The following is an 18537-nucleotide window of genomic DNA, read 5'->3' on the forward strand; positions in this document are numbered from 1 at the left end:
ATGTGGTAGTACTAGGGTTACCCTAATAATTTTATTTTTAAGTAACTAGTAGTTTGTATGGTTAATAATTAAATAACTGGCTGATGAAGTAGATTCTGTAGCTGTAGTGGGATTCTGTAACTCATTTTTGCTGTTACCGACAAAAATCGGTAAAATTAAATCGCAAAATTATGGCTAAAAACATAAAGAAAATTTGACATCACTGTTTGTGTCGGTAGAGGCTAGCGACCGAAATTATAAGCATTTTCATTTTACCGACAATTATCGATAACAGCAAAAATGAGTTACAGAATCGCACTACTGGTTTTAAAATTTCCTTCGTATACGCCATCATGATGCGGATCATGGTGTGTACGCGATCCCTACGAATCTTCTTTCGATTTATTTAACGGTTTTTATTTTTAGGAAGTATTTCAATTTATTTTAATTTATACTTTGTATAACTTACAAAAAATAGTAATAATAAGTTCATATAACATATATAAAAATATATAGGTGTGTTCCAGTACTTAATAACAATCAGCAAATAATGAATCATCTTCACATTTAATGGCAACTATGATGTCATCTAACAATGATATAAAGCTCTCCGAGCCCAACAGCCAGTCATTGTGATTTTTCAATAGCTTATTTAAATCTAAACTTCTTATTGCCTGCATGAATTCTTTGACACCCACTGTCGTATAGGACTTATACAAATTCGTATCAATGGAGGGCGGTGGTGCTTCCAACGGTACTCCGTTATTCATTAGCTGCATCTTTTGTTCATATTGTGCCACCAATAAATTGATATCTTGTGAGTCCAGTATAAAATCAATTGCTTCATCGGATTTTGTGGGGTTTTCTAAAGGTGATGATCGTGTTGCTAATGGAGAATTCATGCTAGTGGCTGGAGATGGAGTTATAACAAATTTGTTATTGTTGTTGTTTAGAGAAAAATCAAATTGATTTTTGTCCAAATCTGGCGAATATATTGTGGCAGATGTTGGACTGGAAACTGGAGTATTTTGTTTGCTGTCATTATTTGAGCTTGACTGTGAAGGCTGCTTTTCCAATTCATCTACCATAGATTCGAAATTGTATTTTTTCAATTGTTCCAGTAAATTGTGTACCAAACACACTGCCGTCTTCAGCACTTCCAAATCACAATCATCTTGCAAACATTTCACCATAACACCCAAACAACCACGTTGTGAAAGTTCCTGAAACACCTTCATAATTCTCAGCTTAATTTCCTTTTCGTTGAGTGTTACGATTTTTTTATATTCCTTGGAAAATGTCACTGTGGGGAAGGTACCATCTATCATGCCTTGATTGGTAAACTGTTTCTTCAGTTCCAATTCCCAGAACCGCAATGCCTCAACTTTAACTTCCCAATGAAGATCGGAGATTAGACAATGTGTTAGAGTAGAGTATAGGGTATTCATATATTGTGGTGGTATTTTACGATGGTCATATATTATGGCCAGAACTTTAATGGCTTCTTTACGTACGATGCCCTCACTTTCGTTGAATAGAACGGAGAATAAATGTTCCTGCGAAAAGAGGGAAATTTGGTAATTTATTTGTCCTGTAAAAAAAGGGGCGTTGGGAAGGGCGACTTACAATCAAATCGGTGTTGTTTAAATCATTTTCCCATATTACATTGATCATCACCATTTTGGAGAGACATTTTAAAGCCGAAGCCCGGACATAGGCTTCTTGATCATGTTTGGCCATTTGCAATATTATGGGGCACATTTTGGCCTCATAGAGGAAGTTTTGGAATGCTGGGAATTCTGAAAAAAAATCAAAAATACGAATTATAAGCAAGTTAGGAAGCCCTAAAGATGGCCCACAATACCACTACATCTGAGGATTGAACGTTGAAAAAAATTAAAAATCAACGATTTTTGGCTTGCTGATTTCTAAAGCCGTGGATTTTTATTCCATATTTTTTAACCTCCAAATGACCAAAAGGCGTGGATTTTTAATCCATATTTTTTCAATCTCCAACTGACCAAAAAGCGTGGATTTTTTAACCCATATTTTTTTCTAGCTCCAACTGACCAAAAGGCAGACTTGCACTGTCTGTTCCCTGGCTCTGGGGTCATTGAGGATTGGTTGGTTGGCTTGATGTCTCGATGAAAATAAAGCAAATTAACGGAGTCGTTAGGTTTGATATAATTAGTGATGTGTCACGACGTTTGGATCCCCTTCACATAGTGGTGTAGAACATAATAATGATAAAAAAACACTGATTTTGCTCTTCTAATACTTACTAACTCTGGAAATACTTGCAATCGATGTGGTCAACTCCAAGGTGCTATCTCTTACTTCCCAGGAAATGTCATGAAATCGTTTTACAATAATAGGACCCAAACACACCAAACCAGAGCCCTGGAGATTATCCACCAAAAGGGCCATGTTGGGTGATAGGAAATGTTCAATTGAAAGTTGAATCAGCTTTAAGGCTTGGACAGTGGACTAAAAAAAAGAACATAACAATAGATTCATCTCTATAATGACCATACTCATATTGTGTGTGTCACTTACCGCTTCAGTTAAATTTGGATTTTCCAATATCACAGCTACCATATTAACCACACAGGTGGTTTCAATGCTCTCCTTCCATGATATGCGATAACGCTTGATCAGTGTTTGTAAACCACTTAGGATGGCATTTAAAACATTTGGTATTGTTACCATAAATTCTAAACCTTTCCAATTGCGAAAAGTGTCCGAAATTGGTGGATCATCCACTTCACGTTTTGTTTCCAAACAATACATTGTATTCGAATCACTAATGAATTCTTTCATGGTATAAATCATTGACTGGAAAACCAAAATTGCCTGTTCACGTTCTAGAATATTTTGCATTGCTAATATTCCGTGTATGGCTTTATAGGCCAAATCTGCAACAGCCAATAGAGATGAGTTTTCCGAGGGTATGATGGCATCCCGAAATCTATAACAGATACGCATTGTATGTTCACAGGATATTTCAAACATTTTCATAAGATAATTATCGAATAGCTCCTCCTTATGCAGGGTACCGGCCCTTAACAAAAACAACAAAGGCATCAACTGAAATATAATCAATTGATTTTCAAATTTAACTCTTTCCGTTTCGATTTGTATTTCAGATGGTGCACGATCGCCAAGCTTTTTCCACAAAACATGATAAAGTTCGGCCAGTTTAATGAAATTCAACAGCTGATGGCGCGTCACACAAAACTTCATGGTATTGTAGAAATTCAAACCAAAACGATTGAAATTTTCTGGTGTTATGGTACCCTCAACCCATTGACCCTGTACCAGAGTGGCAAAATTTAAACTTGTCAATGTATGAAGAATTTTGTACAGGAAATGTGTGTTCTGTGTCATTTCAACCAATTTCCAAATAGTAAGTTCCAAATTGTGATACGTTTGACACAGATTGGCGAGGTTCATTTTTTCATCAGATTCGAGGGTTTGTTCAAACAAATATGACAACAGGTCAAGTGTTGAGGCCATTTTGTGCTGCAACTCCGAATCATCAACATTCACCATTATGCTTTCATTGCCAACTTTAAAGACATTCTCTTGTATTGGTCTAACGATTTCTTGTAAAATCTCTAGAACAGTATTTTCATCTTTGACCTTTACGGAGAAAGTGTAGATTATCTGGTAAAGTAGTTGGCGAGCCTCTCTCACAACATAGAGGGTATGGTCGCGATTACAGAGCTCAAGCAAATATTGCCAACATTTTTTAATACCAATGTAAGCCATGCCAAGACTGTAACGTGAAATAGAAGTCAACATGCGTATACATCCCAGCTTAATGGATGGATTAAAGCGGTTCTTATTTGTCTCGATGATGTAAAGAACTCTGAAAAGGTACGTATGTATAGTTGTTTTCAAAAAGTGAGTTCAAAATGGCTAAAGCTTTATGCGCTTCACTCTGATCGTTTTAAAAGGTAGTTTACTACAGTCAAGCCTTGGTGTCCTGATGAGAATGGTATGTACATGGGTACATTAGGTCCAAATATGGAACATAGAAGTTCCAAAAATACTTATTATTATAGGTGTGTTTGTTTACTCAATAATTTGTACAAATTTGTACAAGTCCAGTAACTTCTTGTAAACGACTAAGGTATTTTGCATTGCACTGTATAGTAAACGAACGACATCCAGTAAAAATTCGTACAAATTTTCAGTAAACGAACACACATTATGACTCCCACATCACGTAACCGGTAGGTAATCTGTCATAGATTAGTCTTCATTACGATCAAAGTGAAGCTTTCAAACTGGACTCGTTCCTACAAAACACTTACTTGTCCATTATGTGCCTTTCTCGCACCATAACCAGCACCCATTCATTTTTTATCATCAGACTGCAAAAGTTCAACATAAACGATGTTACTTTTGGATTTATTTTGCCAAAATCCTCCGACAATATTGCCACACACTTGTCCACCCATTCTATGGCAAAGGGCGCCTGCAGCAAAAAGTTGTTTTCTGGAATTATTGATGCCAAATAAGGAAACAAATTAGAAAACACTTTGTAATTTTACAAAACTTCCAATAACAATACTTACCTTTCTCAGATAAGTGTGTGATGAGCTTTTCAAAATAAACATTGTTTGTGGGTGTAAAATTTTCCTGTAGAAAAACTTCAAAAATGCGTTGTAATCTTTGTAGAACCACCTGCTGTTGTTGTTCCATTTTTTATCAGATTATTTTAGTCGCAGAGGGCAGCATATTATTTGAATGGAGATTTGGATGGGATTCTGGTGAAGAAGCTGATGAAATTCAGAAGAAATAGCCGAAATAGTCGAGGAGTGTTGTTGCCTTCTGCTCTGCACTGTTCCGCCGAAAACAAATCCTGAAGGGATCTATAGTTTGACTTTGTTTGGCGATAAATCGATATGTCATCGATATCATTTAATAATAAAGTGCGGTGGTGAAACGTCAAACTGTCGAGGTGACGAAGTGTATTTACAAGGTACCACACATGGCATAATAATACACGTACAGCGGCAAAAACAGCTGGTTCTCACACTAGTTGTCAAAATTCATTATTGTGAATAAAAACACATACAAAATGTAAACAAGCAATTCACAATAATACATTATTGTGGCCAAATTTGACGTTTGGTATGATTTGATGTAACACCTTCTTATTCCACCATGGTACCACACAAGCATATTTACCAACCAGTTCAGTACTGTGAAACGTCAAAAATGTTGTCTAAAAATAACGCGGTTCACACAATTTTTTCAACAAAATTTCATTAGACAGGTACTAATAAACGCATTATTACAAAAATAAGTCAAAAATGCACAATTTTCCATTTACAGCCAGTTTCTGTATGTCGAAAGAAGAATGTGTGCGAATTAAACACGCCCGAACTTTAGTTTTCGAAATAGTTTTACCTTTGCTTCAAAACAAACAAATTTGAAATACACACAAGAGTTGGGACGTGTTTCTTTCGCACACATTCTTCTTTCGACATACAGAAACAGGCTGTTAAAGTTTTGTTTTTGTGTGATGTGATGCGGATACCTGTATGATTGGGTCATGGTGGCAGATTTATTGTTACATAACAGGAAAGTATAAAAAGAGAGTTTATTTAAACACGCCTTGTTGCTTGAAAAGAGAAGAATAAGTTGACAAAAGGGATGTACAAAATATGTAGGACGAGTTGTCAGTTTTCCATATACCAAAAGGAGCAGCATGTATCGGAATACGTTCTTTTATTCCGCGCCGGAACGGAGGAAAAGCCAGCAGCTTTCAGCTTTGTGATGGTTACAACGTGTACTGAGAAAGGATCGCACGAGAAGTGGAGGCGGGGATTAGCTTTCCTATTGCATTGGTCAGACATATCTCGCTTGAGCCTGGCTCTAATGATCCGTTCATAACCGTCCGGCCTTTGGGGGACTTTAATACTCGTCATGAGTTGTGGCATTCGCTCCTCGGAAACGACCAGAGGGATATGGTGCTGGCTGAGCATATTGATAGCTCTATGTTTTGCAAAATCAATACGGACGCCCTTACCAGAATTAGCAGAGATTGTCATGGTTCGCCAGACATCACCATCGTGTCACCTGGTCTGACAAATGACGTGACCGGACAACCCGTCATTTATCTTGGGTCAGACCATCTCCCCATAACCGTCTCCATCAGCAGACCGCCCGACTTCATCACCTCTGACCGCCACACTTTCATCAATAATAGACCTAATTGGCCGAGTTCCAGAGAGTTCACCAATCACCGCTTTGGAGATCTGCCCAACCCTTCTGTTGTCCGGACGTTCCGAGACATCATCACTGCTGCAGTCGCTTGCCATATACCTGATGGTCGAATACCCGAAATGAGATATAACTTACCAGAAGAGGAGATGGGATTTGCAAATAACCCATGAGTAAGGGAGCTGACACTAGAAGTTTACAGGTTAGTCGGTGAGCATAAGCGGAACAAGTGCTTAAATCATCTGAAGAGTTGCAACATTGGAGCCGGAATATGTGAATCGTGAGCTACTCTCCAAGCCAGGAAAGAAGGATGATCGGGCCTCAGTCACGTTTGACGACGTTACGCTGACTGATCCGAAGAGGTCCGCAAGTTATTTTTATCGACAGATTGTCGAGCACCCCGGGAGTGGCGTTTCGCAGAGAAGTGTACTATGTGGCATTAGATATCTCCCTGCCCGCTACCGAAGTCAGGCAATGATGCCAGAAAAGGTGAATCGTACATCCGATTTCGCTTTTGTTGTCCGTAGCAAAGACTCTTGGGCAGTATTCTTTCCCAGCGTTAGAAATAGCTATGCTGTTCTATGAAAATTTGAAGTGAAAAATATTTCCTTTATAATTTTTTTATTTGACAGTTTTCTACTTTATAAAAGTTTTCATTTCACATTTTCATAGAAACAGAATTGAGCCCTTGTTGCCGAAATCAGCATGGGTTCCGTAAGCAGTGCTGCTCACTATCTCCACATATGTATATTAGCTGAGGATTCAACCAGTGCAAGCCATGTGATAGAACAGTGATGGTGGCGCTTGGCTTATCTAAAGCCTTTGATACCGTCAAGCACTCCACGCTGTTTGAGGACATCGAGCAGATAACTCTCCGGCCAATTTTTGTAGACGCCAGTCGTACGTAGAATTTAGCACAAGAAGTCAAAGTACTGTAGGTTGAATCAGGGAGGGAGTGGGGTGATATTTTCGGAACTGTTTAATCTCTAACTCCACTATATTCCACCCCCTGCAGAAGCCATTGAGATCGTAATGAATGCACACGATTGTACGATCTTTCCTGTAGTGGGATTCTGTAACTCATTTTTGCTGTTACCGACAAAAATCGGTTAAATTAAATCGCAAAATTATGACTAAAAACATAAAGAAAAGTTTGCATCACTGTTTGTGTCGATAGAGGCTAGCGACTACTTTTTATTCATCGTTAACTTACCGAAAAATTTCGTTAATTTACGAAATTATAAGCATTTTAATTTTACCGACAATTATCGATAACAGCAAAAATGAATTACAGAATCCCATTACTGTAGTGGGATTCTGTAACTCATTTTTGCTGTTATCGATAATTGTCGGTAAAATTAAAATGCTTATAATTTCGATAATTAACGAAATTTTTCGGTATGTTAACGATAAATAAAAAGTAGTCGCTAGCCTCTACCGACACAAACAGTGATGCCAACTTTTCTTTATGTTTTTAGTCATAATTTTGAGATTTAATTTTACCGATTTTTGTCGGTAACAGCAAAAATGAGTTACAGAATCCCACTACTGGTGTCATTTGTGAAAGGCTAAACTCTTATTTGACTGATCTTACCACCTTTTTGCACGCTAATATACTCCACTAAATCTACGGCCACTTTGTTCACCACATTGGCGGCAGAGAACAGAGTTGAATGTCATGGTTGATGATAGCTGAATTCCGACCACAAACTACCCCAAAATTCTAGTGGTTGTATTCGACAGCAAGTTCATGCCTTCCGCGTATGCCACAGCTATCTCCGACAAGCTGAGATGTAGGATCAAGGTCCTCAAGTTCCTAGCCGACAGCACTTGGGGTGCAGAAATCTTGTTGACCACATATAACGTGATAGGTCGGCCTGTGGTGAGCTATGCTGCGCAAGTTTGGTCCGCAAGTTTATATGAAACGAAATGGAATAATATTCAAACTTGTCAGAATGCCGCCCTGAGATTAGCAACAGTACTTGCTTGGGTGTTACCGTGAGAGCCATCCCAATCACATCTGATGGATAGGCCCGACACACCCAGGCACATCAAAAAGGATCTTCACGTTCTAAATAGCGAGGTCCAGCGATACAGGAGAGAACCCCTAGATCAACAAAAGCATATCAAGCAGGTTTGAACAGCAATCATACGGACGCTGTTGTCCTCGGAGTACATCCCCCATCCATCGTAGTTGAGGAGCGTCAGCTGCCACGACAAACCAGAGTAGTTTTGGCTCAACTACGCTAGGGATATCGCAGTCGCCTAAATTCTTATAGGGCAAAGATCGATCGCACCGTGCAAACATCTGCCCAGCAAGCGACATGGGCTCCACAACACACTGCACCTTTTCAACTGCCCTACCAAACCTACTTGTTACATCCCATCGAAGCAGCCACATTCCTGGAACTGGAGATAGACCCAGAGCCAGATTGAGCAGAAGAACGAACACACAAACATACAATAATAAACACTGTTACATCAGCAGCAACACACTGCACCTTTTGCATCTGCCCTGCCAAACCTACTCAACTGACTCCATTAGCTTTGTGGTTAAAGCCCATCAAAGAAAACAATGGAGATAGACCCAGAGCCTGACTAAGAAGAAAAACGAATTTACAGACACTGTTCCATACAGCTCTTCTAAATTTAACAGACTAATTAATTGGATCATATCATGATGAAATAATAAGGTGGCGTAAAACGACCAGCTGATTGGTTTCAATCTGTCAAATTTTTTGTTATTGTGAATGAATTGTATGAAAACGTAAACAAACATTTTGACATATTGAAGAATTTTCAGCCAAAAAGAAGTTGTTGTTGTGCTTCTTACGTGACCTGTTAAATAGATCTTGGATCATATCCATTATTTCTATAAAAATAATAATTCACAATAGCCACATATATTCATGAATTCCGTTATCAAAATATGGAGCTTAAGGGCTGTTTACACCATGTATCAATGTCATATGAGCTGTAATTTCTTTCACCCATTCGACATTCTCTATGTTTGTCAAAATTGACGTCATCCATACAACTTTCAATTTGTGCGTTCATACCTACAAGTGTTATTTTCGTATGACATAACCTATAAATATAAAAACAGCTGTTTTTGTCATTGTTTACATTTATTGTTGAGTTGCAAATTTGCGCAAATTTTAATTTTGGTTGAAGGAAAATTAATATCTAGCATGTTTGTTGTGGTAGAATAGGTTTTTGGGGTTATAGAGGCATTTATGTTTTTGCCACAAAGCAATCATTTCCAGGACTGCTTTTTTCGACCAATCGATCTGAAAATTACATTATAAACACCCTTTGTTTACTTTTCTAAATATTTAAATATACATAACTTTCCATTTTCTTTTTTAAAAGATTTTGTTTTTCTTTTTTTTTTGAGAATGCCAGAAAACAGCTGATAAATTTATGTTTACATACAAGAATGCCGTATCAAATAGAGCGCTCCCTAAATGAAAAAATTACATATGAGTTGCCAAATCATTTTGATAGATGAAAATTTTCATAGTGGTCACACTATGTGTACAACATTCGCAGGTAGAAAATTTGACATCTCATACGACATTGATAGATGGTGTAAACAACCCTTTACTGTTGACAGGGCACAGCGGTCACAAGATTTATCGTTTTTTCGATTAGTCACTAGTCGATTTTTACAACCCTATGCTGTTGCTGTTTTTTAGATTTGCGAAGAAATTTATTTATTTAGGTCTTATAGAAAGTAAAAAAATACAATTTCTACCTTATAATTTGATCCTTACGAGTAACAAATTGAACTTCATAGCCGGATCTATAGATTCTTGCACTAAAGTCATGCTGATAAATTGATAGGGACATAACATCAGATAAAAGTGTAATAACAGTAGTAATCTGAGAGACACCGAAAAGCAATTGCACTTTTCACTAATCCAACAACAAAATTAAGCTGGATATGGACAATAATGCAGACAACAACGCGAAAACAACAAAAAATCTAGCAAACACATCAACGCAAGCAAACAAATCATCATTGTTATCATCAACAACATCCTATTCAATTTCCCAGCCCCACCAACAATCACAACAAATTCCACAACTCCCTACTGTAACAAATACAGCAACAACAAGTAGCACTAATTCATTTTGGAAGAATAGTAATAGGGTTGTGCCAGGTCGCCCAAGTCCAAAACGTGACACCACAGCATTAACAGCCGGTAAGGTTGTTGGAGGAGTTGGGGCTGGTCAGAGTGGCGGTATGATGGCAACCTTTCGTGATTATCAAAACTCGGTTAGTGATGCTTGGGATACGGGTGATGATGAATTTTGTATAATATCAAATGCCACGCAACAACAACAGCAGCAGCAACATCATTTAAATAACAGAGGAATCAATGCATCAGACGAATCTGCTGCTGCTCCCATCCACAAAACTGGTAATTTATGTGCTTTTATAATTGTGTTAATTAAAGCATGTAGTACCCTGCCCTCTACAATAAAGATAAGAAATTTCTAAATGATGCTTACATATGTATTTTCCTATGATAATCACATTCGTTCTTGTTTCTTTTGCAGATCCCCGAATATCACGTCAAGTTTCACAAACATTGGCTCAAAATGTTATTGAAGTTCATAAAATATCTACAATGACAAACAATAGTGGAACATCAGCGGGTGGTGGTTCAGCAGCAACAGCAGCTCATAATACAATGACGTGTAATAACAATACGGCTAATGAGACGACACAGCACACAACTATTGAAAATAGTGCAAAGAATGCGGAAAGTGTTACAGCGAAAGTAGCTATGCAAAAGGATTTGAAGTCGCCGGATTCAGATGAAATGAGGTAAGATATTTCGTTTGGGATATTTTCTGTATTTTAATATGTTTTGCTTTTGAGCTTCCCTAAATTTTAGATTTATATCATATCCACTCATATTTTACGTAAATTACTATTCATGTTTTTGATGATTTTAGACCCCGTATTCGCCATATTCAAGCATTGCCTGGACGTCCACAATTACAAAAGTTTACCTCGAATTCTCAGGACTCCGAATATGAAACAAAAATTGAAAAATTCCAAGTTTTATTGGACTCACCACTATTGGATTTAGTTGCTTTAAAGAAACTAAGCTGGTCCGGTATTCCTAGAAAGGTAATGTTTAATTTATTCCCAAAAATATATTCCCATAATATGTCCTTAGAACATTTCTGTATTTATGCATGGTCTAATTATGAGAAGTATAAAAAAATGTCGCATGAACATCCTAAAATGAGTAAGGTGAGAATTCTCCCTTTTTCAACCTCCAACTGACCAAACGTGTGGATTTTTTAAAAAAATATATTTTTTCAACCTCCAACTGACCAAAAGGCGTGGATTTTTAAATAATATTTTTCAGCTTCCATCTGACCAAAAGACGTAGATATTTAATCCATATTTTTTCAAGGCCCAACTGACCAAAAGCCGTGGATTTTTAATCCAAATTTTTTCAAGCTCCAACTGACCAAAATTCGTCGATTTTTAATCCATATTTTTTTCAAGCTCCAACTGACCAAAAGGCATGGATTTTTAATCCAAATTTTTTCAAGCTCCAACTGACCACAATGCGGGGATTTTTAATCCATATTTTTTCAAGCTCCAATTGACCAAAAGACTTGGATTTTTAATCCATACTTTTTCAACCTCCAACTGACCAAATGGCATGGATTTTTAATCCACATTTTTTCAAGCTCCAAACTACCAAAAGGCGTCGATTTTAAATAATATTTTTCAGCTTCCAACTGACCAAAAGGCATGGATTTTTAATCCATATTTTTTCAAGCTCCCACCTACCAAAAGGAGTGAATTTTTAATCCATATTTTTTCAAGCTCCAACTGACCAAATGGCTTGGATTTTTAATCCATATTTTTTCAAGCTCCAACTGACCAAATGGCGTAGATTTTTAATCCATATTTTTTCAAGCTCCAACTGACCAAGAGTCGCAAATCTCTTTCTTTGTAAAACAATATTTAATAGAAGCCTTCCCTATTGTTCTTTTCAGATGCGTGCCATAAGTTGGCGTCTTTTATCGAAATATTTACCACCTTCGGGCGAACGTCGCAATGGTGTTTTAGAAAGTAAACGACAAAATTATCAAGACTTAAGACATAATTACTTTAGGGTTGATAGTCCCGATGAATCGCAACAGGATACATACAGACAGGTGAGTTGAGGCACTGCAAAAGTATTTCAAATGTAAATAATTAATTCATATATTTTCTAGATTCACATCGATGTCCCACGTATGAATCCCCAAATTGCGCTCTTCCAACAAAAATTGGTGCAAGAAATGTTTGAACGCATACTCTTTATATGGTCTATACGACATCCAGCATCGGGTTATGTTCAGGGCATTAATGATTTGGTGACACCATTTTTTATTGTATTTCTACAGGAGAATTTACCACCAGGTTGACTATTTCAATTAACTTGACATTTTAACATTACTGAAAGCAATCTCTTCCCCCCTTCTCATTTCAGGAACTGATATAGAAAAATTCAACATGGAATCGTTATCTGTTGAAATTCGCGATGCCATTGAAGCTGATGCCTTTTGGTGTCTATCAAAGTTTCTCGATTGTATACAAGATAATTATATATTTGCTCAATTGGGTATACAGGAGAAAGTGAATCAATTAAAAGATTTAATACAGAGAATAGATGGTAAGAAGATGGTAGCTACAAACAGTTGATTTTTTTAATTTTTTTCTTCTTCCATAGGTAATCTTCATCGTCATTTACAACAACATGGTGTTGATTATTTACAATTCTCATTTCGTTGGATGAATAACTTATTAACTCGCGAATTGCCTCTGCATTGTACAATACGTTTATGGGATACCTATTTAGCGGAATCGGATGGTTTCGCCTTATTCCACCTATATGTTTGTGCCGCCTTTTTATTGCATTGGAAAGAACAATTAATGCAGCAAATTGATTTTCAGGTGAGTTTTAAGCATATTTTTGTTGGTTTGTGCCAGGTCGCCCAAATCCAAATCGTGATACCACCACATTAGAGGGTAAAGTTGTTAAAGTTGGGAGTGGCGGTATGATATAAACCCTTCGTGTTTATCAAAATTTAGCTAGTGATGCTTAGGAGTTAGGGATTTTGTATAACAAATGTCACGCAAAAACAACTCAGCAGCAGCGACATCATTTAAATAATAGGTGAAGCTATACGTCAGACGAATCTGCTACTCCACAAACTCCAGAAAATTGGTAATCAAAGTGTGATACCCACTGACATTATGAAGAGAAGTAAGTAGAATAAAAGTATAGCGCTGCAAAAATTCCTCAAAGGCTCCTAAATTTCCAGTGCGAGAGGTGTATGAAGCAATAGCCTTAAATATAGGGACATTTCGGGGGGTCATATTCCAGTAAGTTTTGGCATATACTGAAATTATACAAACTACAATCTTGTAGTCAAGGTCACAGCGAATATCCGCTATTAAAATTTCGCCAAGTTCCGAGAAATGATCTTAAGCTGCTTTAAACACAACATTATTGAAATATTGCGTAGGAAGTACCACAAGGAATTTTGGGAGCGCTTCTATTCGTTAGTTATCGTGACAACCTGCCATTTATGATGATCTCCATAACAGAAGTTACACGAAGGAAAGGACTAACACAGTCTACACACAAGTTATAAATTTAAGAACGATCAACGAACAGTCTTTAATCTGCACTTAGGGGAAAACATTGAATTTTTGTGGAAGCAGTGAACCGATATAGATCTTCTTGGAACCTTTGGAAGAAATGTTGCACCTTTGGAAGAAATGTTGCATTTTTCGGGACATTATTTGCCCGCAGAAGGGGACCGGTATGGCATATCTTCGAATTATATTTAAGTTTGGAAAAAAAGTTTCAACCAAATCGATTGATCCGTTCGATTCTTTCGATGATCACTAAATGATGATTATCATCAGTAAACCTAAACAGATACTGTCAGGAAAGTACATTGTAATGCTCACGTTCTTGAAAAAACTTCTCTCCTCAAGAGAATAGTCCACTGTAGATATGTCTGAATAATCTTCGATTGTTTTCCACAGACCGAACTATTGCGTTATATTTGGTCAATAAGGTATCTTTGTCTATACCCAAGTGCTACCGTCTAAAAATTTTGGGGATCTTGTCCCTACTTCTACTTATAGCTGTGGCATGCTCGGATAGCTTACACATGCTATCGAGTTTGACACCTAGGGATAGTTGGTGGTTGAAATTGTTCTACCGTCGACCTGAACATTTAAGCCGCATAGTCCATATGGTAAACAGTGTGGCCGAAGACTTAAACATGCTTTTGAATGTGACCCTAAGAATCCTGGAAATGTTTTCTACAGGAAGACCTTTTTGTCTTCTCTAAGAAGTCCTTCTGGTCTTCCACAAGAAGACCTAGTGGCCTTCAATAACAAGACCTTGTGGCCTTCTATAAAAATACTTTGTTGGCTTCTATAAGAAGACATCGTCGTTTTTTATAAGCAGACATTGTGGCTTTCTATAAGAAGACCTTGTGGTTTTCTAAAACAGGATCTAAAAAGACCTACCGGGCTTATATAAGAAGGCATCATGGCCTTCAAAGAAATACCTACAAGGCTGCTATGAGAAGACATTGTGGTCGTCTATAAGAAGACCTGCTGGTCATTTGTAAGACGACATTCTGGTCTTCTGTAAGAGTCTTTCTGTTCATTTAGTCCTTCTAATCCATATACAAAAACCTTGTTGTTTGGTTTCGAGCCAAACCGGTATTGAATAATTTGCTCCTGTCGATTTGTTCATAGGTATCAGTCTTATTTGAAAAGATGGTTTTCCGAATAAAATTGAAAAGTTGCGACTATCGAAATGCCGTTCTTTCAATGGCAAGTTTGTATGCTCCTTATCGGGATGGTATTTAACGTATTTATCAATCATCAAAATTATTTAAAAATTCTGTCAACACATTTTTCCTTGCAGGGTCTTTTACTATTGCTACAAAATCTGCCTACACACAATTGGTCTGATCGTCAAATAAATGTCTTAGTTGCTGAAGCATTTCGACTCAAATTCACCTATGCCGATGCACCCAAACACTTGGAAGCCAAAAGTTGACATCAACGCCAATACATGTATGTGTCCACTTAGAATAAACAAAACAGCAGTGCTAGAATGGAAATTACGCTCACTCTCAAATAGAAGCGAGCTTTAAAGTGAAAGCGCAAAGAAAACCAACAACAACTAACCAACAATTGGAAATCCATAATATTTAATCTATATTTAGAAAGAGTATATAAACCACAACAACAACAATTTATTAAACTATATAAAATAGACCTAGTAATAATTAAAACAACAACAAAAAACAAAGCTTAAAGCAAACTTAGTTTATTAATTGTAGTGTGTCAAATCTATAAAAATAAAAAAAGTAACAAGACAAACAAAAACAACAACTTCATTGCCAGATGTGTGAGGTTTGTCTTTAATTAAAAAAAATCCAACAACAACAAATGATATCCCCCTTAGAACTATAATCTATAAACTGTAGTTTATTTTACCCACTGTTTTGTTTTCCTATTTTTAATGTTTAAAAATCATAATGGGGGAAGTAGAACTCCCGCCTTTTTCTTTGTTTGTCAAATGCATCTTGGACGCAAATCTAATAGAATCGTAATTATTACTTTTAATCTAAAGTTTAAAATCTATGTAATTTTTAAATTTTATTATTAGAGAATATCAACAAACCAAAATTTAAAACTTATTTCATTCAAAAATGAGAGAAAACAACTATACGAAAAGATGGTACACAGAAAAACAAAGCATATACACAACACATTCGCATACAACTTCTATTAATAATAATAATTTGTATATATACAATAAATAATATATTATATAAAAAACGAACCGATAAATAAAACAAAACGATACATTTCTTAATATAACAGATTTCAAATTATTTTCTATGTGTATGTACGTATATTGAGGCCCCTTGGGCCTAATTACGTGATTCGATTCGATCGAGTATTTGCTCGTGAAAAAGATTTCGACACGATAAAAAAGCGGCATGACGAGATTCGATCGAAATCGTTGATCGAATGTTTCGAGAGTAACCGGTAATCGAACTATGAAAACCTATGTGTACTATAGGGAATATTATGAAGGTAGATGTAAAAAAGGGGTTTTTTGAAAGCAAGAACAAAAAACAAAACAAAATTATGAATGAAAAATGTAAATATTTGTGGAATTTGTTGAACAATACATTTACTCTGAAATCTAAAAATGACGCAGTATGGAGACCCTGAGCAAATGAAAATCATTGGCATCTATTTTCAGAATCTAAAATGAAAGAATTTTCGTATACTGGTTGTTGACAAAATGTCATATTCCGTAAAGTCGAAAATAGGTGCATTGTGGAGACCCGGTGCAAATGAAAGCTATTGCCTTCTACTTTCAGAATATGTACTAACTTAGTTGGCCTTCTACAGCACATTTGCCCTATAAGCCGAACTAAGAAAAGATTACCTTGCAGATGTTTTTACCTTTTGGGTTTCTTCACAGCTTCTTCGACAGGATTCCCTGCCTTACTCGGCGTGGGAATTCCGCTTATTGGAATATCCCTTATCCATAAAAGAGGACACTTCCAGCCTGCTTCACTATGTCGAACGAAAATGAAAACGAAATGTGTTTTGCAATGTAATAGCAGTATTAACGCTAACTATACGACCTAATATTTGCCTTATCGAAATAATGGTTTTAGAAGCCAAGTAAGTATGTTTGGACGAAATCCGTTTCAGAAAATTTGGTGTCGATTTAGCCATGTCTGTCTGTCTGGATCAGGTGATTGGGTCCAAATTGTGTACATCTTAATATTTTCACCAAACATAGTTTAATTTCGAAGATGGGTCATGTCGGTCCACACCTTTCGGTACCTCCACTACAAAATTTAGAACATGTATAATTTAACAGCTCCTCTCGGATCATATTAAAATTTCCTACAGCAGGTTGTCCTTGCAGCTTGTCCGGAGACAAGCCCATACTTCCAGAGTTAATAGCCCAAAAGTTCCAATTTACCCTGCCGGCATCAATTAAACTGGCTAGTGAGCAAGATAACTCTCGAAGGGAGTAACCGATTTAGTTTTGCACATCGTATTATTTGTTAGAGACTTGGATTAGGTCCGAATATGGACTACATCGGACCACTACCTCGGATACCTCCCACACAATGTTTTGAATGAGTGCAGTTTAATGACTCGTCTTAACAATAGTTGATTATTTGCATGATTAATTAATATTGTGTATCAATTAATTGATAAATTGAGTGCAAATCCAATGTGTACATGGGTTCCATCTATACAGCCGACTGACTACACCAGGGAATTTCGTTTTTGAATAAAAATGATTTTTTTTGTCTTTTTTCTTCCTCCGTCAACTTCGAAACGATACGTTCGACAATGTAGATTGAGCCATGTAATCATTGCCATGGGACTTTTGGAAACTTTACTCCGCAAAATATCTCAACGCAGCGGACACTTTTAAAATTGGGGTATTGCTGTTGATCTGTAACTTACTTTGAAGACATCCTTTAACGTTTCCACAATGTAAACTACGGCATCCATTTCAATCGAAAATACGCCTTAAACCTAAAATAATTTACTGATTATACAGATCTTTCCAACATGAGCTTCAACTTACAGTGCAGATGACAATTCCAATGGATTCGACTTGTCCCTCAAATTTCTTCTAATAGATATCATGTCCTGTACATTTTCTTCATCATCAAAAAATAATTCCACTGAACTTATCATTTTAAAATAGTTTTTTTTGCGAAATTGTAGCCAACACAATAGTTAAGAACTCTCTAGTACATCGCGAAAGTATTGGAATGCTCCTTCAGTCAGTTTTGGCCTTGATAAAGTGCACATTTGTCGGCAAATATCGATAAATGACGTTGTGCTACAAAAGTTGGCCAGAAAAATATTCAAGCGTTCTGTTACAAAATTCTATCGTGTTCGGGTCCATGGACAACGAAAATACCTTTGGTTCGTTTGGGTCACTTCGTTTTATTATTTTATAAAGGTAAAGGTAGTGAAAATCTGGGTGTCTTACATTTTCAAATTCAAACAGGCATATCTTCTTTTTTCACTACGGATTTCTATTGATCCCTTTTCCTTTTAAAGGGGTGAATAATATCTTCCGAATAAGCTATTATTTTTGCAAATCGGTAATTAATGGCTAAATTATAGTGGTTGATTCATACCAATATAATTACTTAGTACTTTAACTGCTTTTTGTTTTGTTCAATATTAATTTTGTATAGCAA

At 36.6% G+C, this 18537-nt stretch overlaps 2 protein-coding genes across 2 annotated transcripts; one reads left to right on the forward strand and one right to left on the reverse strand.

The window, feature by feature from the left end:
- Positions 1–392: 392 nt before the first annotated feature.
- On the reverse strand, positions 393–4918 carry LOC141402349 (uncharacterized). The gene is made up of 6 exons (XM_073983336.1): positions 4563–4918; positions 4299–4482; positions 2536–3850; positions 2262–2466; positions 1606–1778; positions 393–1535 (listed from the first exon to the last, which is right to left on the reverse strand). The coding sequence occupies exons 1-6, from the start codon at positions 4687–4689 to the stop codon at positions 510–512; spliced, it is 3030 nt and encodes a 1009-aa protein (XP_073839437.1). The 5' UTR covers positions 4690–4918; the 3' UTR covers positions 393–509.
- A 2947-nt stretch (positions 4919–7865) lies between these two features.
- On the forward strand, positions 7866–16156 carry Tbc1d22 (TBC1 domain family member 22). Its single transcript, XM_073983350.1, has 8 exons — positions 7866–10643; positions 10783–11053; positions 11185–11362; positions 12250–12411; positions 12472–12658; positions 12729–12911; positions 12969–13192; positions 15195–16156. The coding sequence occupies exons 1-8, from the start codon at positions 10163–10165 to the stop codon at positions 15327–15329; spliced, it is 1821 nt and encodes a 606-aa protein (XP_073839451.1). The 5' UTR covers positions 7866–10162; the 3' UTR covers positions 15330–16156.
- Positions 16157–18537: the final 2381 nt, after the last annotated feature.

The sequence above is a fragment of the Musca autumnalis genome, unplaced genomic scaffold (assembly GCF_047663935.1).
Source record: "Musca autumnalis isolate F117 unplaced genomic scaffold, ASM4766393v1 scaffold_1, whole genome shotgun sequence".
Lineage (NCBI taxonomy): Eukaryota > Metazoa > Arthropoda > Insecta > Diptera > Muscidae > Musca > Musca autumnalis.

Bases quoted from the DNA above. Each gene is read 5' to 3' on its own strand.
- Tbc1d22 (XM_073983350.1), top strand. From the start codon at position 10,163: ATGGACAATAATGCAGACAACAACGCGAAAACAACAAAAAATCTAGCA. The intron at 12,412-12,471 runs GTGAGTTGAGGC...TATATTTTCTAG, and splicing joins AACAGGATACATACAGACAG to ATTCACATCGATGTCCCACG. The intron at 12,912-12,968 runs GTAAGAAGATGG...CTTCTTCCATAG, and splicing joins TTTAATACAGAGAATAGATG to GTAATCTTCATCGTCATTTA.
- LOC141402349 (XM_073983336.1), bottom strand. From the start codon at position 4,689: ATGGAACAACAACAGCAGGTGGTTCTACAAAGATTACAACGCATTTTT. The intron at 4,483-4,562 runs GTAAGTATTGTT...CAATAATTCCAG, and splicing joins CACACACTTATCTGAGAAAG to AAAACAACTTTTTGCTGCAG. The intron at 3,851-4,298 runs GTAAGTGTTTTG...GTACCTTTTCAG, and splicing joins GAAAGGCACATAATGGACAA to AGTTCTTTACATCATCGAGA.